This window comes from Zingiber officinale, chromosome 7B (assembly GCF_018446385.1).
Source record: "Zingiber officinale cultivar Zhangliang chromosome 7B, Zo_v1.1, whole genome shotgun sequence".
Lineage (NCBI taxonomy): Eukaryota > Viridiplantae > Streptophyta > Magnoliopsida > Zingiberales > Zingiberaceae > Zingiber > Zingiber officinale.
The window spans coordinates 119,827,345-119,844,711 of NC_055999.1; the positions used below are offsets into that span (position 1 = coordinate 119,827,345).

Genomic DNA, 17,367 nt, shown 5'->3' on the forward strand with positions numbered 1-17,367 from the left:
TCAGTGGGTTTCGGTCAAAACCTATTGATGGACCTAGAGAGCTCCGATTGAACCCATTTTTCCTATGGATTTCTGATGTTGCAAGGAGTTCAAATATGGTGTTTATTATTTATTTCGACTTTTCATAAATGTTAACATGCAAAATCAAAAAATCGGCAAAAACACCCACGTTGGGCCTGATATGGAATGATATCAGGCCCACGTCAGGCCCAACGTGGGCCTAATATCATTCCATATCAGGCCCACGGTGGGCCTGATATGAGTCCATATCAGGCTCAATGTGAGCTTTTTTTGTCGATTTTTTGATTTTGCATGTTAACATCTATGAAAAGCCGAAATAAATAATGGACATCATATTTGAACTCCTTGCAACATCAGAAATCTATAGGAATTGAAATGGAGGTCCATCAGTGGGTTTCAGTCAAAACCCACTGATGGACATAGAGAGCTCCGATTGAACCCATTACAGTTCATATAGATTTCTGATGTTGCAAGGAGTTTAAATATGATGTTCATTATTTATTTCAGTTTTTCATAGATGTTAACAAGCAAAAAAAAAAAATCAACAAAAAACTTCAAGTTGGGCCTGATATGGACTCATATCAGGCCCAATTTTCATCGACACCACTAACCTAGTCATTAGGCATTGACCTCTTTGCCAGCATCTCATGGGTTGGCACTGCAAAAATGCTTCATACACTGCAAAAATGTCAGAGCCATAGACAATAATCATTGTGTAAAACAAATATTTTTCACATCAAGACTTGCCTATAGAAACAAGTGTCTGGAACTGAAGGTCAAATAAACACCAAAGATTTTCATAAGTCACACATTAGGAGTAAGTATTCAGTACATGAAGCATTTTTGTAGTGTCAACCCATATTATGCTGGCAAAGAGGTCAATGCCTAATGACTAGATTAGTGGTGTTGATGAAAATTGGGTCTGATATGAGTCCATATCAGGCCCATTGGAAGTTTTTTGCTGATTCTTTATTTTTGCATGTTAACATCTACGAAAAGTCGAAATAAATAATAAACATTATATTTGAACTCCTTGCAATATCAAAAATCCATAAGAACTGAAATGAGTTCAATAGGAGCTCTCTAGCTCCATCAGTGGGTTTTGACCGAAACCTACTAATGGACCTAGGGAGCTCCGATTGCACCAATTTCAGTTCTATAGATTTCTGATATTGCAAGGAGTTCAAATATGGTGTTCATTATTTATTTCGACTTTTCATAGATGTTAATAATGCAAAATCAAAAAAATCGGTAAAAAAACCTCACGTTGGGCCTGATATGAACTCATATCAAGCCCAACGTAGCCTGATACAAAACCAATATTCTTCCATCACATATTCTCTAAATTTCTTTACTTGATTCAATAATTCCATGAGGATACGCTGAACTTCCCTGTCAGCTCCAGTTTGTGCATCAAAGCGTGTAGTAGCAATAGCATCAACCCCATCAATAAATATGATTGCCGGTGCATTTTCTTTAGCAAGACGAAAAACATCCCACACCATCCTTGGTCCCTGAGGCAAATAATGTCTTAAAATATGAATTTGCATATATATATTTGCAGGAGTTGGAGGAAAAAAATATAAAAACAAAATATCAAGAATCCTTATATTTTCATTAAACAAGTAGATGACATCAATATGATGAAATATCAGAGCCATAGACAATAATCATTATGTAAAACAAACATTTTTCACATCAAGGCTTGGCTATAGAAACAAGTGTCTTGAACTAAAGGTCAAATAAACACCAAAGAATTTTATAAGCCACACATTAGGAGTAAGTATTCAGTACATGAAGCATTTTTATAGTGCCAACCCATGAGATGCTGGCAAAGAGGCCAATGCCTAATGACTAGGTTAGTGGTGTCGATGAAAATTGGGCATGATATGAAATCATATTAGGTCCACGTTGGGTCTGATATGATCCCATATCAGGCCCACGTTGGGCCAAATATGAGTTTATATCAGGTCCAATGTGGAGTTTTTTTACTGATTTTTTATTTTTGCATGTTAACATCTATGAAAAATCGAAATAAATAACGAACACCATATTTGAACTCCTTGCAACATCAGAAATCCATAGGAACTGAAATGGATGCAATCGGAGTTCCCTAGGTCCATCAATGGGTTTCGGTCAAAACCCTCTGATGGACCTAGAGAGCTCCGATTGAACCCATTTCAGTTCCTATAGATTTCTGATGTTGCAAGGAGTTCAAATATGATGTCCATTATTTATTTCGGTTTTTCATAGATGTTAACATGTAAAATCAAAGAATCAACAAAAAAATCTCACGTTGGTCCTGATATGAAATGATATCAGGCCCAACGTGGATGTTTTTGCTGATTCTTTAATTTTACATGTTAACATCTATGAAAAGTCGAAATAAATAATGAACATCATATTTGAACTTCTTGCAACATCAGAAATCTATAGGAACTGAAATGAGTTCAATCGGAGCTCTCTAGGTCCATTAGTGAATTTTGACCAAAATCCACTAATCGACCTAGAGAGCTCCGATTACACTCATTTTAGTTCCAATGTGATCCGGTGGTAAGAGCCCGGGACCCCCTAACGAGGGGTCAACGCCACGTGGAGGTCAAAGGGCCAGGTGGTCCGTCGAAGAACGGTGAGCCGATCGGACTCATGAGAAAAGGGCAGACCGATCTGTCTGCCAGTAAACATCTAAGGCACCCTGACAGAGATCGGGGTTCCGACGCTCAATGGAACAGTAAATAATGACCGAGCGGAAGGGTGCGCCGCCCGGCCGACGCAGGGAATAAGGGCCGTCCGGACGTCGCTCTTCGTCCAGCCGGCCGGACGGACATCCTGGTCGGCTAGGGGTAAATAGGGACAGGAACATCTGCTGACAGCCGTCAAGTCCTAGAGCTAGGCCATACTCCTAGTCTGACGGCCAGGTGTTCTCTTGTCCCATCGAAGACATGCTTGGACTGTAGCAGTATGGTGTCAGGTAAGCTTTCTGACAGGTGCATACCGAGGTATGGGTTGCGGACACGTATGCGCCTCGGTGGGCGTGCATTGGTTCTTTCACCGCTCTATATAAAGAGCCTCTTACTTCGCCGGAGGTACGCGTAAAAAAACATCTCGGGAGCCACTCTTTTCCACTGTTTGCTTGCCTGACTTGAGCGTCGGAGGGTCACCGCCGGGAACCTCTTCCCGGCTCGACTTCTGTGCAGGTTCGCCGGAGCTTCGGAGGCCTACTCCATCGACTAGGAGCGCGCCACGTGCCCAGCGTCCTTTGGTTCGGCGATTCGGACAGGATCACAATGGATTTATGAAATTGCAAGGAGTTCAAATATGTTATTCATTATTTATTTTTATTTCTTCAAATGTATTAAAATATTGTTAAAAATTTGATTAATGTTATTCATATGTTCCGCCCATAAAAAAAAAAAAAAAAAAGGAGAAAAGAGAGAAGAGAGAGAAAAATATAGTGAAAAAAAGAAAATGATAGAAAAAGTCAAATTGTCAGAAGGGTAAATTAGGAAATGCATTTAAAAAGTGTGTTATTTGGTAAATACCAAAGTAGCATATGTCTTTTGGTAAGTTTAAATCTTGCGCTTTTGGTAAATTGTCGAAAAATAAAAAATTATGGAATACTTATTTTTAAAATATTTTTTTGGGAAAAATAGGTCGCAGCGTGCCTAACCCTAAGGGAGAATGCTGTCTATAAATGGCCTTGTTCATTGTTCGCGTCCATCCCTGTGAGGGTTTACCAGCCGTCTTTCCAGCCTCGTATCCGATCTCAAGGCCTGAAGAAATGGTACCTCATCTCTCCCCATCATTTAGTTTAATGAATCCAATTTGTTTTAGCTATCTGCTGACTTCTTCAATCGAATTCGATGAGAAATCTCTGATCTTGGCTACCTTCTCTTTCTGTTTTTTTTTCGCCTTTTCGTTGCTCAGTTTCTGCCATTTTTTTTTTTAATGTAATTTGATTATGATCAATTAACCATTAAAGTCATGATCTTTGCCTCTCCAGGCGCCGAAAAGGGCTGGAAATGCCCCCGTTCCAGCAAAGAAGAAACGAGTAAGCTAATTTTTTTACTTTCAATTCTGTATTTTGCTTCGTCGTTGTTGGTCCGGTTAAGGTATTTGTGCCTTTTGAGTGAGTCGTGGCGTTTGTTCCACAGGAGAATGTTGTTAATCCGTTGTTTGAGAAGCGCCCGAAGCAATTCGGCATTGGCGGAGCATTGCCTCCGAAGAAGGATCTGCGTCGGTTCGTCAAATGGCCGAAGGTTGTCCGGATTCAGAGGCAAAAAAGGATTCTAAAGCAGCGGTTGAAGGTTCCTCCTGCTCTGAATCAGTTCACTCGAACACTGGACAAGAACCTTGGTATTTGGAAATCTCTGTTCTATTTTAATATGTTTTGACTTGATTGGCAGAGTCAGTCCTTCAAGCATAATTTACTTGAATTATTGAAGAATGAATGGCACTCCATTTTTGGTCTATCTCAAACTGTCAATTGTTTATATGTTGCTTTGCATCAATTACTTTACCTTTACAAAAAAAATTTAAGAACTAATTTCACACGTATTGTCAATTTGATAACAAATCTAGTCAACCATTTTTTGACTCTTTGTCATACCTTCACAATTTGATTTGTTGCTTAAGCAAGTTTGCGCTACACCACTGTCATTTTTAGCTTAGGTTGACATACTTCTGGTTTGTATTTTAGTTCAGTATACGTTTTCAACATGCTGTAAACATCTAATCACTACGGCGCAATTTCTTTTTAATTTTATTTATTATCTTTGCCATATTATACTATTTGCATTACCATCCTCAACATTTTTCGTCCAAACTGTTTAAGTGTGTTTGATTTTTCAGTCACATGGCAATAGATAGTTGATACCAAATTTTTAGGGTTCATTTGTTCTCAGTGTCTAAAAAAGATTTATCTTGTATCTCAAATGTGTTTGCTTTCATTGAATATGTATATATATATATATATATAGACACAGTCACACACATTATCTTTTTATACAATCAAGAGACCTGATTGTTTGTATTAAAAGATGATCTATTTCCTAATCTTTTGAAATTATTTTAATAATTTTACTGCAGCAACAAATCTGTTCAAATTGCTTCTCAAGTACAGACCTGAAGACCGAGCTGCTAAGAAGGAGAGGCTCCTTAAGAGGGCACAGACTGAGGCCGAGGGGAAGACTCTCGAAGTTAAGAAACCGATTGTTGTGAAGTACGGACTTAATCATATTACATACCTAATCGAGCAGGTATCCATTATTTTTTACTCTCTTATTCTTTTATTTCAGCCATTTACCTCCTTGAGTGAATGATTTCGTGTGACATTTTGTCTTCTTCGTTTCAACTTGACCTCATTGTAGAACAAGGCACAGTTGGTGGTTATAGCTCACGATGTGGATCCGGTTGAGCTTGTAGTTTGGCTACCAGCTTTGTGCAGGAAAATGGAGATTCCCTACTGTATCGTCAAAGGAAAATCCCGTTTGGGAGCGGTTGGGTCTTCTTATTGTCGACTGTCTATCTTTTGGCAATTTATGCTTACATGCTGATACTTCTCTTGTTGCTGAATCACAACAGATCGTGCATAAGAAAACTGCAACTGCACTATGTTTGACAACTGTGAAGAACGAAGACAAATTGGAATTCAGTAAAATCCTCGAAGCCATCAAGGTGAAAATGGGAGCAACCCTTTGTGCTCGACTTCTCGTCTCCTAGTCACTGTATATTCGATACTTATTCTAATGTCATTTCAGGCCAACTTCAACGACAAGTTTGACGAGATCAGGAGGAAGTGGGGCGGCGGCATAATGGGTTCTAAGTCTCAAGCAAAGGCCAAGGCCAAGGAGAAATTGCTCGCAAAGGAATCTGCTCAGCGGATGACTTAGCTTTTTCGGGTTATTGCTGTGCCATGTTTATCGCATTTTTGCTTCTGTTCCATAGCCATCTTAGCGCTTGGTGCTTTTCGAGTTTCCCTTCAGGACAATGTGTTTTTAATATCTATCAGACAACCTTTGCTTCTCACAAGTTAATGAAACTAAAATGCTTATTACTGAAAGCTCGAGCTTAAGTTTGTGCTGTTATTCTTTTTCGACTAATTTTGAGTGTTTGTTGGATAAATTTGAACCATAATTTATATGTAATGCATGTTTTGACCTTTTTTTTAACAAACTAATTTTCTTTCTTTATTTATCTTTCTTAATCTTTTTACTCTCCTAAAGAAAATATAGTGTAAGCTTAGTTTTCTAAAGAACAAGTCAAAGGTAGAATCTATTGGATCACTTTTTATGGTCTAGGGAATGTGTCATTCATATTTACGATTGAATTGTGATCGTGATCCGGTTGTAAATGATTGTCATCCCTTCTTGGGTTCATCGTCCCTATCAGATTATAATTTTTATTCGGAGCGGGCGGTTGGAGGTCGTCCGGAGGACACCCTCACTCGACGTCTAGTAACTTGGCCACTTATCCACCACTGAAGGCTTTCGGGCAGCCTCCGGCCGTCCGCTCCGAACAAAAACTATAACCTAGTGGGGACGGTGAACTCAAAAAAGGATCGCAATCATTTGCAGTCGGATCATGGCAACGATCCGGCAGTAAATACGAGTGACATATCTCCCTTGACCACAAAAAAGTGATCGCGATCCGGCTGCAAATAGTTGTGATCCTTTCTTGGGTTCACCGTCCCCACTAGGTTATAATTTTTATTCGGAGCGGACGGCCGGAGGCCGCCCGAAGCCCTCCGGTGATGGATAAGTGGTTAGATTACTGGGTGCCGAGCGAGGGTGCCCTCCGGGTAACCTCCGACTACCTGCTTCGAACAAAAATTATAACCTGATTGAGACGATGAACCTAAGAAGGGATCGCAATAATTTACGATCATGATCCGACCACAAATGCGAGTGGCACATCCTAACCACAAGGTCCAGATCCTGCCTCGCGTTTTGGTCGTCTGCTAAGCTCCTGTGAGGCCGAGCCGGAGTGACATCGGAAGAAGAGGCGAAATGGTGCAGAGGTTAACGTAACGGCATAGCAATGCTACCAAATCGAATCAGACTCCTGTCGTCAAAACTCCAGGTAAAAGATTCGATCCTTGCTATCCTCCTACTCGCTCTGCGATTGTGTTTTGCATTTTTCAATTTTCTTATAGATCGATTCGTTTTTCTCTTTGATGATGTCTTGCTGTCTCCTGTGACAGATTTGTATTTTTTGTGATTTCGTTAGTTTGATTTTAAAATGCAGCACACTGTTCGCCATGGATTATTTTGTTTTGATTCTGTTAGATTTCAAAATGCAGGTGGGAAGCTCGTGTACCAGTACACGCACAAGATGGCCAGCGGACCGAAATGCCCTGTGACTGGGAAGCGAATTCAAGGGGTACGCAAATCGTTCCTTCTGATTTCCTATTAATAATTTTGTTAATTGATTATCTTGTCGAATCTTTTTTTCTTAATTGTACTGCTTTTCGGAACTTCTCTAGGGTGTAATATTTGAATGTGCTACAGCAATTCTTCTTTCGTTTTTACAAGAGTAATGTTCTTCTCTGGTTTTCACAAAAATCTACCTCATTCGGTACATTCTTCCATATTCACAAGTAAGATTTGTATTGATAATTTTATATGAATAATTAAGATTATTAAGGATAACCCTTAACCAAACACATCCTCAAAGTATTTGAGCTTTCTTGGTCGAAGAGCAGAAGATCGTCAAGAAGGCGCTGAAGATCCAGAAGGCGAAAGAGCGGCAAGTCTCCAAGAGCTAAGCCATCCGTAAACCGGAAACTCGGAATGGTTTCTGTTATTTTGAATCTAGAAATTTTGTTTTCACTCTGTTGTTATGTTTGCTACAAACTTTAAAGGCACTGGTTGGTTAAATTGCCGGCGTTTACCGTGGTGGTTTTGTATGTTCATAAATGGAATTGTTATTTTTCCTGAAATCTTGGTTTAAATTGGTTTATGCTCAGTTTAATTAAATTAAGTTTTAAAAAATTTTAAATGATATTTTTCATCGTAAAATTTTGAAATGAAGGCAAACTCAAACTAAAATTTCAGTAAAAGTATTAAATTTTTAGTTATTTTGCTTGTGAAAATTCATTTTTATATTATGGATTAATATTAAATTTTGTATATTTTATATGACAAATCTGAAAAAAAAAAAAAAATCAGATTAAACGTATCCCCAATAAATATGATCGTTGGTCTAGGATTTTTTGGTGCTGCCAAAGCTTCGCTATTGGTGGCCCTCCTAATTCTTCTCTTGAGCGGCCATGGCGGAGGGGAATCCTAAGCCTCAGTCGGGAGTTTGGACGACTGTCAAGCCTTTTGCCAATGGCGGCCTCTCCGGCATGCTCGCCACCTGCGTCATCCAGCCCATCGATATGGTCAAGGTAAGTCCTAGATCCGAACGGTCTTTCTTCTTCTTCATCATCATCATCATCATCATCATTCTCCAGTTCTACAACTCTTAGTGGATCTCAGATCTGTGTTTGTCTTTAAGATCCGCGTCTTTGATGGAGATTCCATGGGTTGCAGGTTAGGATCCAGCTGGGGCAGGGGTCTGCTGCCCAAGTGACGAAGAACATGCTTGCCAACGAAGGCTTTGGCTCATTTTACAAGGTTTGTGCTTTGTCCTAGCAGATTGCTAGTAGTGGTTGTACTATGAGGCAACTAATTTTCTAGCATCTTAATGTCTACTTTTGAGTGTAAAGAGTATTTGGAGGAACTCTTGAATATTATATTAGGAAAGGTGGTCTTGGTTCAGACGTAATGTATCTGACATCCTTGAAACTGTTGTTGTTTTTCCACATTTTGTTGATTTAACTCAATTTGATGTGCATTATATAGCAATTGTTGTTTATCAAACTAATTTTGTATGGCAGGAAGAATTGCAGTTGTAGTGAGCAACAAGCAGCAATTTCTTCCTATTTAGCACTTCAATTGAAGTAAATATGTCTCACAAATTCTTGGCAAACAAAGAATTGAAGTATCTCTTTCTTAATTTCTTAATTTTTTTTTATTTACTATGAATTACATTATTCACAATTTGGATCAAGTTGTTCCGTGCTTACATCTACTGTAGCTCTCCAATTTTGATTTGTATTTTTACCTTATATACTTTGCATCAATGCTATAATAATCTGCTCGAATTGCTTTGTTCATAGCTTAAGAGAAAAATAGTTATCTTCTTGACTGAATTCTGTTTCAATTTTTGGATTGACCTTTACATCTTTAAACAGGGGCTGTCAGCTGGTTTACTTAGGCAGGCTACTTATACAACTGCAAGATTGGGTTCCTTTAGGTATGTTTATCTTTATTCTTCAAGTCCATTTTGTAAAATGTGGCGGTTATGTGCATATTGAAAGTTGGATCATTTTACTAGGTTTGGTTTCAATAAGGACGAATTTTTGAAACCAAGAATCTACAAACCTTTTATAAGCTCAATAACCTTTGAGGAAAATCAAATGATTGAGCTTCTGTAATTCACAATTAGTTGAAATTTCTCCTCTCCACACTCTAATTGTTATGCTAAATTATTGAAAATGCAAAATAAGTCCTAGGTAAAGTTTTCCAATATAACTTAACCCGTTCTTCAGATTTGACTTGCGAAGTGGCTATTGGAGAAATGAGATCTACGTTTTTATAAGAAAACATTTGGTTTGCAAATAAGTCTCCTATTTATTTTGCTCAAATAGGTTTCTCTTTAGTAGTTTCTTCTGCTTCTTTATGATCTTAGGTGCAGCTACTTTATTGGGTCATATCTGTTTGTTCTTTCAATTTCATCTCAACATTTCTGTTCTGGGTGATGCACATAGTCTTGCACAACTGCTTGTTTGCGAATTCATTGTCGAAAGTTTGTGAGTTCTTGTTCTTCTATCTCAAATTAGACAGAATTTTGATTACCGGTCCTTGATTATTTATTTAGGGTGTTGACAAACAAAGCTGTTGAGGCTAATGATGGCAAACCACTACCGTTGCTCCAAAAAGCTGCTATTGGTCTTACTGCAGGAGCAATTGGAGCATGTGTTGGAAGCCCAGCTGATTTAGCCCTCATCAGGATGCAAGCTGATGCAACTCTACCAGCAGCTCAGCGACGCAATTACAAAAATGCTTTCCACGCTCTATACCGTATCATCTCGGACGAAGGAGTCCTGGCTTTGTGGAAAGGTGCAGGTCCCACCGTCGTTAGAGCAATGTCACTTAACATGGGTATGCTTGCATCGTATGATCAGAGCGTCGAGCTGTTCAGGGATTCCCTTGGCTTTGGCGAAGTTAGCACTGTGCTTGGTAAGATGCTAGATAATATTTAAATTTTCCTCTATGTTTCGATGTTTCCACTGGTTCTCGATCTGAATTCTGGAAGATAGATTCATTTGAGCAGGATTACAGTTTCTCAATCGGTGAATGATTTTTTGTGTTCAGGGGCAAGTGCTGTTTCAGGGTTCTTCGCATCAGCTTGTAGTTTACCATTCGATTATGTGAAAACACAGATACAGAAGATGCAGCCTGATGCCAATGGGAAGTATCCCTACACTGGATCATTGGACTGCACCATGAAGACCTTAAAATCTGGTGGTCCTTTCAAATTCTACACTGGATTTCCTGTTTACTGTGTGAGAATCGCTCCGCATGTCATGGTAAAGCTTCGCCGCTTCCTCAATCCCGTTTCGTTGTACATACTTTTTCGATTCTTAAATGCCATGTTATTTCGCAGATGACATGGATATTCCTCAACCAAATTCAGAAGCTCGAGAAGTCGATAGGCTTATAGAACTCTAGTGTATTACTGGAACAATATAGATACAGTTTGGTGGGCTGGTTTGGGTAAGCAACAGCCTTCCCATCTGCTTCATTCACATTGCATTCCAGATTGTTTAAGTCGATACACTTTTGTATGCTGTTTTGATTTTAGTTTGGATCGTTTATGAAGATAATTATGATGGATAATTCATGATTATAGTTTGTATCTGGGATTGTAATTGATTATTAAACATAATCAGGTATTTAAGTGCAACTCAAAGGTATTTCAGATCTTCTTTAAACACTGGTGTCTCTTATTCAAACTATGTTTTTTTTTTCAAAAAAAAAATATATATTTTACTTTGTTTACTTTGAAGGATGGATTATTGAAGAGATGATTGTCTGGCCACAAAAGCTCGACAATTGCTTCTTTTTTATTCTCTTTCTCATGGTTATCCATTCGCCGAAGTAAACAAGACATTTTTTTCTTTTTGCAAAAGAATGAAGAAAAAGTAGAATTTCAATGCTGTCTGAAAAAAAAGTTGTCACGTGCGTAGCACGTTGTTTCAGGAGAGGCATCGAGCCGTTTAACCATCGATTATAACAATACACGTGTCGATTAGACACACGAATCATCAGTTTCTTCCTGGTGAACCGTAGCACTATTAATGTGTTCCGGCGGACCAACTTAAGTAAAGTTCCCTTCCCCTTTCTCTTTCGGCGAGCAGTGAGTTCGGAACGAGCGATCGCCGATGGCCCTCTCGGTGACGCGGCAACGGCGGGCGCACCTGGCGGATCAAGGCGCCTCGTCATCTTCTTCGCCGTCGGATCGGTACTCGAAGGAGGATAAGGGTGAGAAGAAGGAGAAAGGGGCGGGCGTTGGGTGGCTCCTGCCGGCGCTTGTCCTTGGCGTGTTCCGTTACGGGAGTGCATCCTCCAACATCATCCATGACTGCGACGAGGTCTTCAACTACTGGGAACCCCTCCATTACCTCCTTTACAAATCTGGATTTCAGACATGGGAGTACAGGTACGCCCTCCTCGAAATTGTTTACTTCAGCTCTCGCTTAGAGAAAATGGTGAATTAATTTTAGATTTCCAAATTGATTCCACGTTTTTGTCCTATTGGTAAAGGGTGAAAAAAATTACAATTTTGAACTTAGACTGCTTCTTTTTTTCTGTATATCTTAGCAATTTGCATTCAAGCTTTTATAGTTATGATTCGTTGGCTTAAACAGTATTTTGGAGTTCAGCTTGGACCATCATTAAGTAGGTATATGGATTAACATGATTAATTGACATATGCATTACATGCGATGGCTATCTAAAACATGAAATCTGGATAAGTATTATCAACGTTTATTTCCGTAGCAGACAACTAAGATCGTTGGCCTAGGTATATACAACAACAACAAAAAAAACAACCAAGCTTTTATCCCACTGTTCCCTACTATATCCTTTTCTATATTCAAATGAATTTTATCCTATTTTATCTTTGTGAACCAAGTCTTTTTGGTCTCCCTCATCCTCAATTAACTCCTCCATGGTTGGTCCTAAGTTCGGGTAAAAGAGGAGGATTGCGTTAGGTTGTCAGCCAGTATTAAAATACATGCAGATATTATGTATGGCCTTTGTATTAAAATGAAAACATTACAACACCCGTTGCTAGTGATATTTCAAAAGTAAACTTGTTAAAGTATATCTAGTTATAAATATGAGGAACCCTTGATGGATGAAAATTAGTTTAAATTCATGCGGTTATTTGAAGGTGAAGTTTCTAATTAGATGTATTTGTTCACCTTACCATTTGATGCTCTAATATATGAGGTCCCTAACTCTAATTAGATGTATTCATTCACCTAATTGCTCTAATATATTAGGACCCTAACTCTAGAGGTTACTATATATTATTCTGAATATTCTGTTATCACAAAATTACTCGGTTTCTTTCTTGTGCAGTTCTGAGTTTGCATTGCGGTCATATCTATACATCTTTTTTCATGCATTGATGGCTGGGCCTGCTTCGTTACTGTACATTGACGAGAAGGTGAATGTCAGCACAGTAGATTTAATAGATTAGTAGAATTTGCAGTATTATGCCTAACTGCAAAAGACAGCCTAGCTTTTGTTCACTTACATTTTACAATAAACTTTCAGGTTAAAGTCTTTTACTCAGTAAGACTCTTTCTTGGTCTTATCTCAACTATCACCGATACATTTCTTGTGGTTGCTCTTTCGAGAAAATATGGAAAGAGGCTTGCATGGTATACACTTGCTATGCTATGCCTAACCAGTGGTTGTTTCTTTGCCAGTACAAGTAAGCTGCTTCTCCTTTTCTGTTATTTGTTGTCTGTTAGTAACAGTTGGTTTCTTTTCTATATTTTGTTCACTCTTGAGCACGATGCCCACCTCAGCTTAAGTAATATTTGTCATCTTTGTATTGTTATTTTGGGACAACTAAAGCTGATTAATTTCATTGTTATTTTTTCTCTATATTAGCTTCTCTCATTCATAAATACTCCTTTTCAGGTTTTCTTCCAAGTAGCTTCTCCATGTATGCAGTTACTCTTTCATCAGCACTTTTCGTTCTTCAGAAGCATGCTGCAGCTGTTTCTATTGCTGCTGCTGGAGTGATCATGGGCTGGCCATTCTCCATTATAGTTTTTCTTCCAATTACATTATTTTCTTTGACAAAAGGAAGATTTAAAAGAGTATTTTTATCAGGGCTATTAACCTCTGTGTTTGTTCTTGTAAGGACACTGACTATTGACTGATGTGTCATTTCAACAATCTTTCACATTGGTCATGACTGTTTTTTTTTGCCAGGCTATTTCATTGTTTGTCGACTATTACTGCTATGGGAAATGGACGTCCTCAGTATTCAATCTGCTGAAATATAATGCTTTCGGAGGTGGTCAGAGTCACTTATATGGAACTGAAGGACTCTCGTTTTATTTCAGGAATGGATTTAATAACTTTAATTTCTGTTTCATCCTTGCATTACTTTTTGTGGCATTTGTCCCGATTGCGAGGAAGAAATATGGCCTAGAACTGTTGGTTGTGGTCTCTCCAATATATATTTGGCTGGCTTTTATGTCATTGCAGGCTCACAAAGAAGAAAGGTAATGTTTCATTAAGATTGCTTTATTGATCTTGTTAGAAAATTGTTTCACTACAAGACTTATCACTTAATGATTCCTGAGTGGTCTTAGACACGATTTGAAGGACTTCGGTCTTGTCTGACACCATCCATCTCAAGCAAATTTCAAATGCACATGTTAATTTCAGTCTTATGATATGTTAATTTGCTGCATCACAGATTTCTCTATCCGATATATCCACTTATCTGCATTGCAGCAACAGCTGTAATTGATAGTTTCCCTGATCTTTTCCGTGACAAGTATGCAGTGGAAGATTCAACTCTTGTTATGGTATAGTCTCTATATCCTACTATGTAAGGTGATTGATGAGGCAATTAACTGTCATATGCTTGATTTCTTACAGATTGCTAAGGGAGTAAGGCCAGTTTTTCTCGGCCTTATATTGTGTGCATCCCATAGCAGGACGTTCTCTATACTTAACGGATATTCTGCGCCTTTGGAAATATATAAACACTTGGACCATCATGATGTCGTTGGAAATGGTAAGCTTTCTTCAATTTAAAACTAGAATCATCCAGTTACAGTTCTATATGATCTATCAAGTTCCTAGTGTTTAGGATACAAGGAAACAATAAAATGAAAAAAATTTAGTGTCTCATAATTGCTCAAGGTGATTAAAATGTTTAGTCGACAACTATATTTAATATTCCAGTTCTTATAGCGATACTCGGTAGTACCCGGTAGAATTGATTATATACATGAGTTTGATGGAACATTTACTTTATGACAGAGACAGTGCTTTGCGTCGGAAGCGAATGGCATCGTTATCCTTCTTCATTTTTCGTGCCTTCATACATTAAGGAAGTTCGATGGATAGACGAAGGATTTAGGGGTCTTCTCCCATTTCCTTTTAATTCAAGTTTGGGAGGCATGGCAGCTGCCCCTCCTTATTTCAACGACAAGAACAAGGCTTCCAGCGACCAATATGTAATCTCCCTGTCATCGTGTCTTTTAATTTGATTTTCCGACATGTTGCTTACGATGCTATCCTACTTGTGACCGGATTCACAGCTTAAAGACATCGAACTCTGCACCTTCTTTGTGGAGCTAAGTTTGCAACGGCCATATCCCGCTCGAGGAAGTGACTTATCGACATGGGAGGTACGTGAGTTCTCAAGCTCCACTTTTGACCCAGTATCCATGTTCTAACTGAAAATTGTGGTTTCAGACGCTTGCAGCCATACCTTACCTGGATAGAGAGTTGTCGCCCGCTATGTTTCGGTCATTCTTCATCCCCTACAAATGGACACACGAGAACACTTTCGGACTGTACAAGTTGCTAAAGAAAATACCCAAGAGCACCGGAGGGCATACTTAGGTAGACAGGTATCGTATGTTTTGTATCATCGCGAACACACTGCATTGTTTTTCTTCGTGATCGGACAGCGAAAGCATTCTCGCCCTCGAGTTCTTACGGACTGCTGCTCCATCATTCTACATTTAGGCAAAAGCAAATTTTGTAGTTAAAACTTGTTTGGTCCTAATATCAGTTTGGATGCTTTGATGGTTTATGCAAGCCAACTTTCGAATCCCTAAGGTGGTGGTCTAAGCTTTAGATGTAAGGTATCTAAAAATTTAAATGATGTCGGGTTGACTTAACTACTATGTTTGTACTCAGCCCGTGGGGGGTCGCGCTTCTTGTGCCGGCTCAAACATGACTCAATTAAACTCAATCCGTGCGCGGGCACGGGCAAACCTTAACCAACATGGACCCGGGCAAAACTTATTGTCGTCTCACATGTGGGCGGCCACTCGAAAGACTTGTACAAATGAGAGTCGGAGAAGATGTTGTCCTTGAAGGTATAAAACTTCGCCATCGATGAAATTATATTTTGTTTTATTTTTGCCAAAAATACCTATCTACGGAAAAGGAGATGGGGCATTTGTTCTTTAGATCGAAACATAATTTTAATGAGCATTTATTTGATAGCCAAATCAAGTGAAACATCTTTGAAAATTGAAGGGGAGAAAGAGTTTTTTTATTTTTCTTGTAAATCTAACATGTGGCAAAAGGCAAAATCGCTCGCCTCCAGCGCCCCCGCCGCACCCGACCCAAGGTCATCACGAGGAAGGTAAATCATAGTATCCTGAGCGAGCATGTGGCAGGTGGGGTGAGTTGCACAGGGACCGGGGATTTACGTCCCGATTACCCCGAGTTTCGACCCCGCGACTTCATGTGGCAAGCATCTCACCACATATCAACTCGGATAACCTATCGTGTCAAAAAAATCCAACATGTCGTACAAGGGGTTTAATGAAAACGCATTAATTGAAACACATGGCAATTTATTTTTCCTTTTAGCAAAATGCCTTTTCAAAATAATTATTATTCCATAATAAAGTATTTTCTTGTCCTTAAAAAGACATTTCATTTGTTTTTCTTTATTTTGTCGTAGCATTTGCAATTTTATAACTGATGAGAAGAAATTTTTATATTATAACAGTTATAAATTATAATTATTATAATATAATATTGATATCTACAACAATATCAAACAAGAATATTATCGGGAATAATATTATTGGTTAAAAAAAATAAAAGGGTGCCCTTTATTTTCTTGTCCTTAAAACGACATCTTATGTTTTTTTCTCGATTTTGTTATAATGGTTGCAATCTTATAATTGCTATAATATACTAATGTTGATAAGTATTGATTAAAAATAAAATATTTTATAAATGGTAATTATTATAATATAATATTAATTAAAATATAAGTATATTAATAAAAATAACAATAGACTGAGGTGGAATAGGATGATGTTTTAATGATAAATAAAACAAGCTGTTTTTCTATTTATTATTATTTTAATTTAATATCAGATATTAATCCTAGGTGATCGGTATAAAGTTTTATACCATACAGATAAATTAAAATGTGCACGCAACAAATAATTTATTAGTTAACATTTTTAAGTAAATTGTCCATTAAAAAAAATTATCCGTTAATTATTATCGACTAGAACTCAATCATTTTCAAAATTGCTCTTTTAATTTTTATCTTTAGTTAATATATTTTAATTTGATCAAAATTATTATAATAGTATTAAAGCAATTGCGAGCAAGTTGAAATAGATTTAATCATCGCTAGAGTAATTTTTAGTAATATAGTTTTAATCCAATTTTTTTTTGAATGAAAATTTTTATATATTTTTTAATATAGGTCTTCATTTTGACAATAATATTTGAACATGTCCAAAAGTCGAGAAGATGAGTATTGGAGACGTGGCGCTTCTGTTGACCTTCGATATACTTCGCTCCCTCCTGTAACATAAGCAACGTCAGTGCCGAGCCAGGGAAGGGATCCTCGACGATGGTCCTCCGACGCTCAAATCAGTTTTTGACAAGGCAAGAAGCAAAAAAGCACAGTAGTAGAGATCACAAGAAAAACATATCTCAGGCGATGCCTAGACCCCCCCCCCCCCCCCCTTTTATATAGGGCTCCTGT

The 17,367-nt window shown here is 38.2% G+C and overlaps 3 protein-coding genes and 1 long non-coding RNA gene across 4 annotated transcripts; all 4 read left to right on the plus strand.

Moving 5' to 3' along the window:
- Positions 1-3,680: 3,680 nt before the first annotated feature.
- On the plus strand, positions 3,681-6,082 carry LOC122007316 (60S ribosomal protein L7a-2-like). The gene is made up of 7 exons (XM_042563164.1): positions 3,681-3,805; positions 4,025-4,072; positions 4,176-4,377; positions 5,110-5,279; positions 5,391-5,519; positions 5,605-5,697; positions 5,781-6,082. Exons 1-7 carry the CDS (start codon positions 3,716-3,718, stop codon positions 5,910-5,912), a joined length of 864 nt encoding a protein of 287 aa, XP_042419098.1. The 5' UTR covers positions 3,681-3,715; the 3' UTR covers positions 5,913-6,082.
- Positions 6,083-6,718: 636 nt separating this feature from the next.
- Positions 6,719-7,911, plus strand: LOC122004814. Its single transcript, XR_006118247.1, has 3 exons — positions 6,719-7,101; positions 7,322-7,401; positions 7,505-7,911. It is a non-coding gene; the product is annotated as an uncharacterized LOC122004814 (long non-coding RNA).
- Positions 7,912-8,223: 312 nt separating this feature from the next.
- LOC122007317 (mitochondrial dicarboxylate/tricarboxylate transporter DTC-like) lies at positions 8,224-11,062 on the plus strand. Its single transcript, XM_042563165.1, has 6 exons — positions 8,224-8,410; positions 8,556-8,639; positions 9,260-9,321; positions 9,946-10,307; positions 10,443-10,657; positions 10,735-11,062. The coding sequence occupies exons 1-6, from the start codon at positions 8,291-8,293 to the stop codon at positions 10,789-10,791; spliced, it is 900 nt and encodes a 299-aa protein (XP_042419099.1). The 5' UTR covers positions 8,224-8,290; the 3' UTR covers positions 10,792-11,062.
- A 385-nt stretch (positions 11,063-11,447) lies between these two features.
- LOC122007318 (dol-P-Man:Man(6)GlcNAc(2)-PP-Dol alpha-1,2-mannosyltransferase-like) lies at positions 11,448-15,457 on the plus strand. The gene is made up of 10 exons (XM_042563166.1): positions 11,448-11,790; positions 12,720-12,807; positions 12,918-13,077; positions 13,290-13,510; positions 13,587-13,882; positions 14,080-14,191; positions 14,265-14,403; positions 14,652-14,848; positions 14,933-15,022; positions 15,090-15,457. Exons 1-10 carry the CDS (start codon positions 11,513-11,515, stop codon positions 15,237-15,239), a joined length of 1,731 nt encoding a protein of 576 aa, XP_042419100.1. The 5' UTR covers positions 11,448-11,512; the 3' UTR covers positions 15,240-15,457.
- Positions 15,458-17,367: the final 1,910 nt, after the last annotated feature.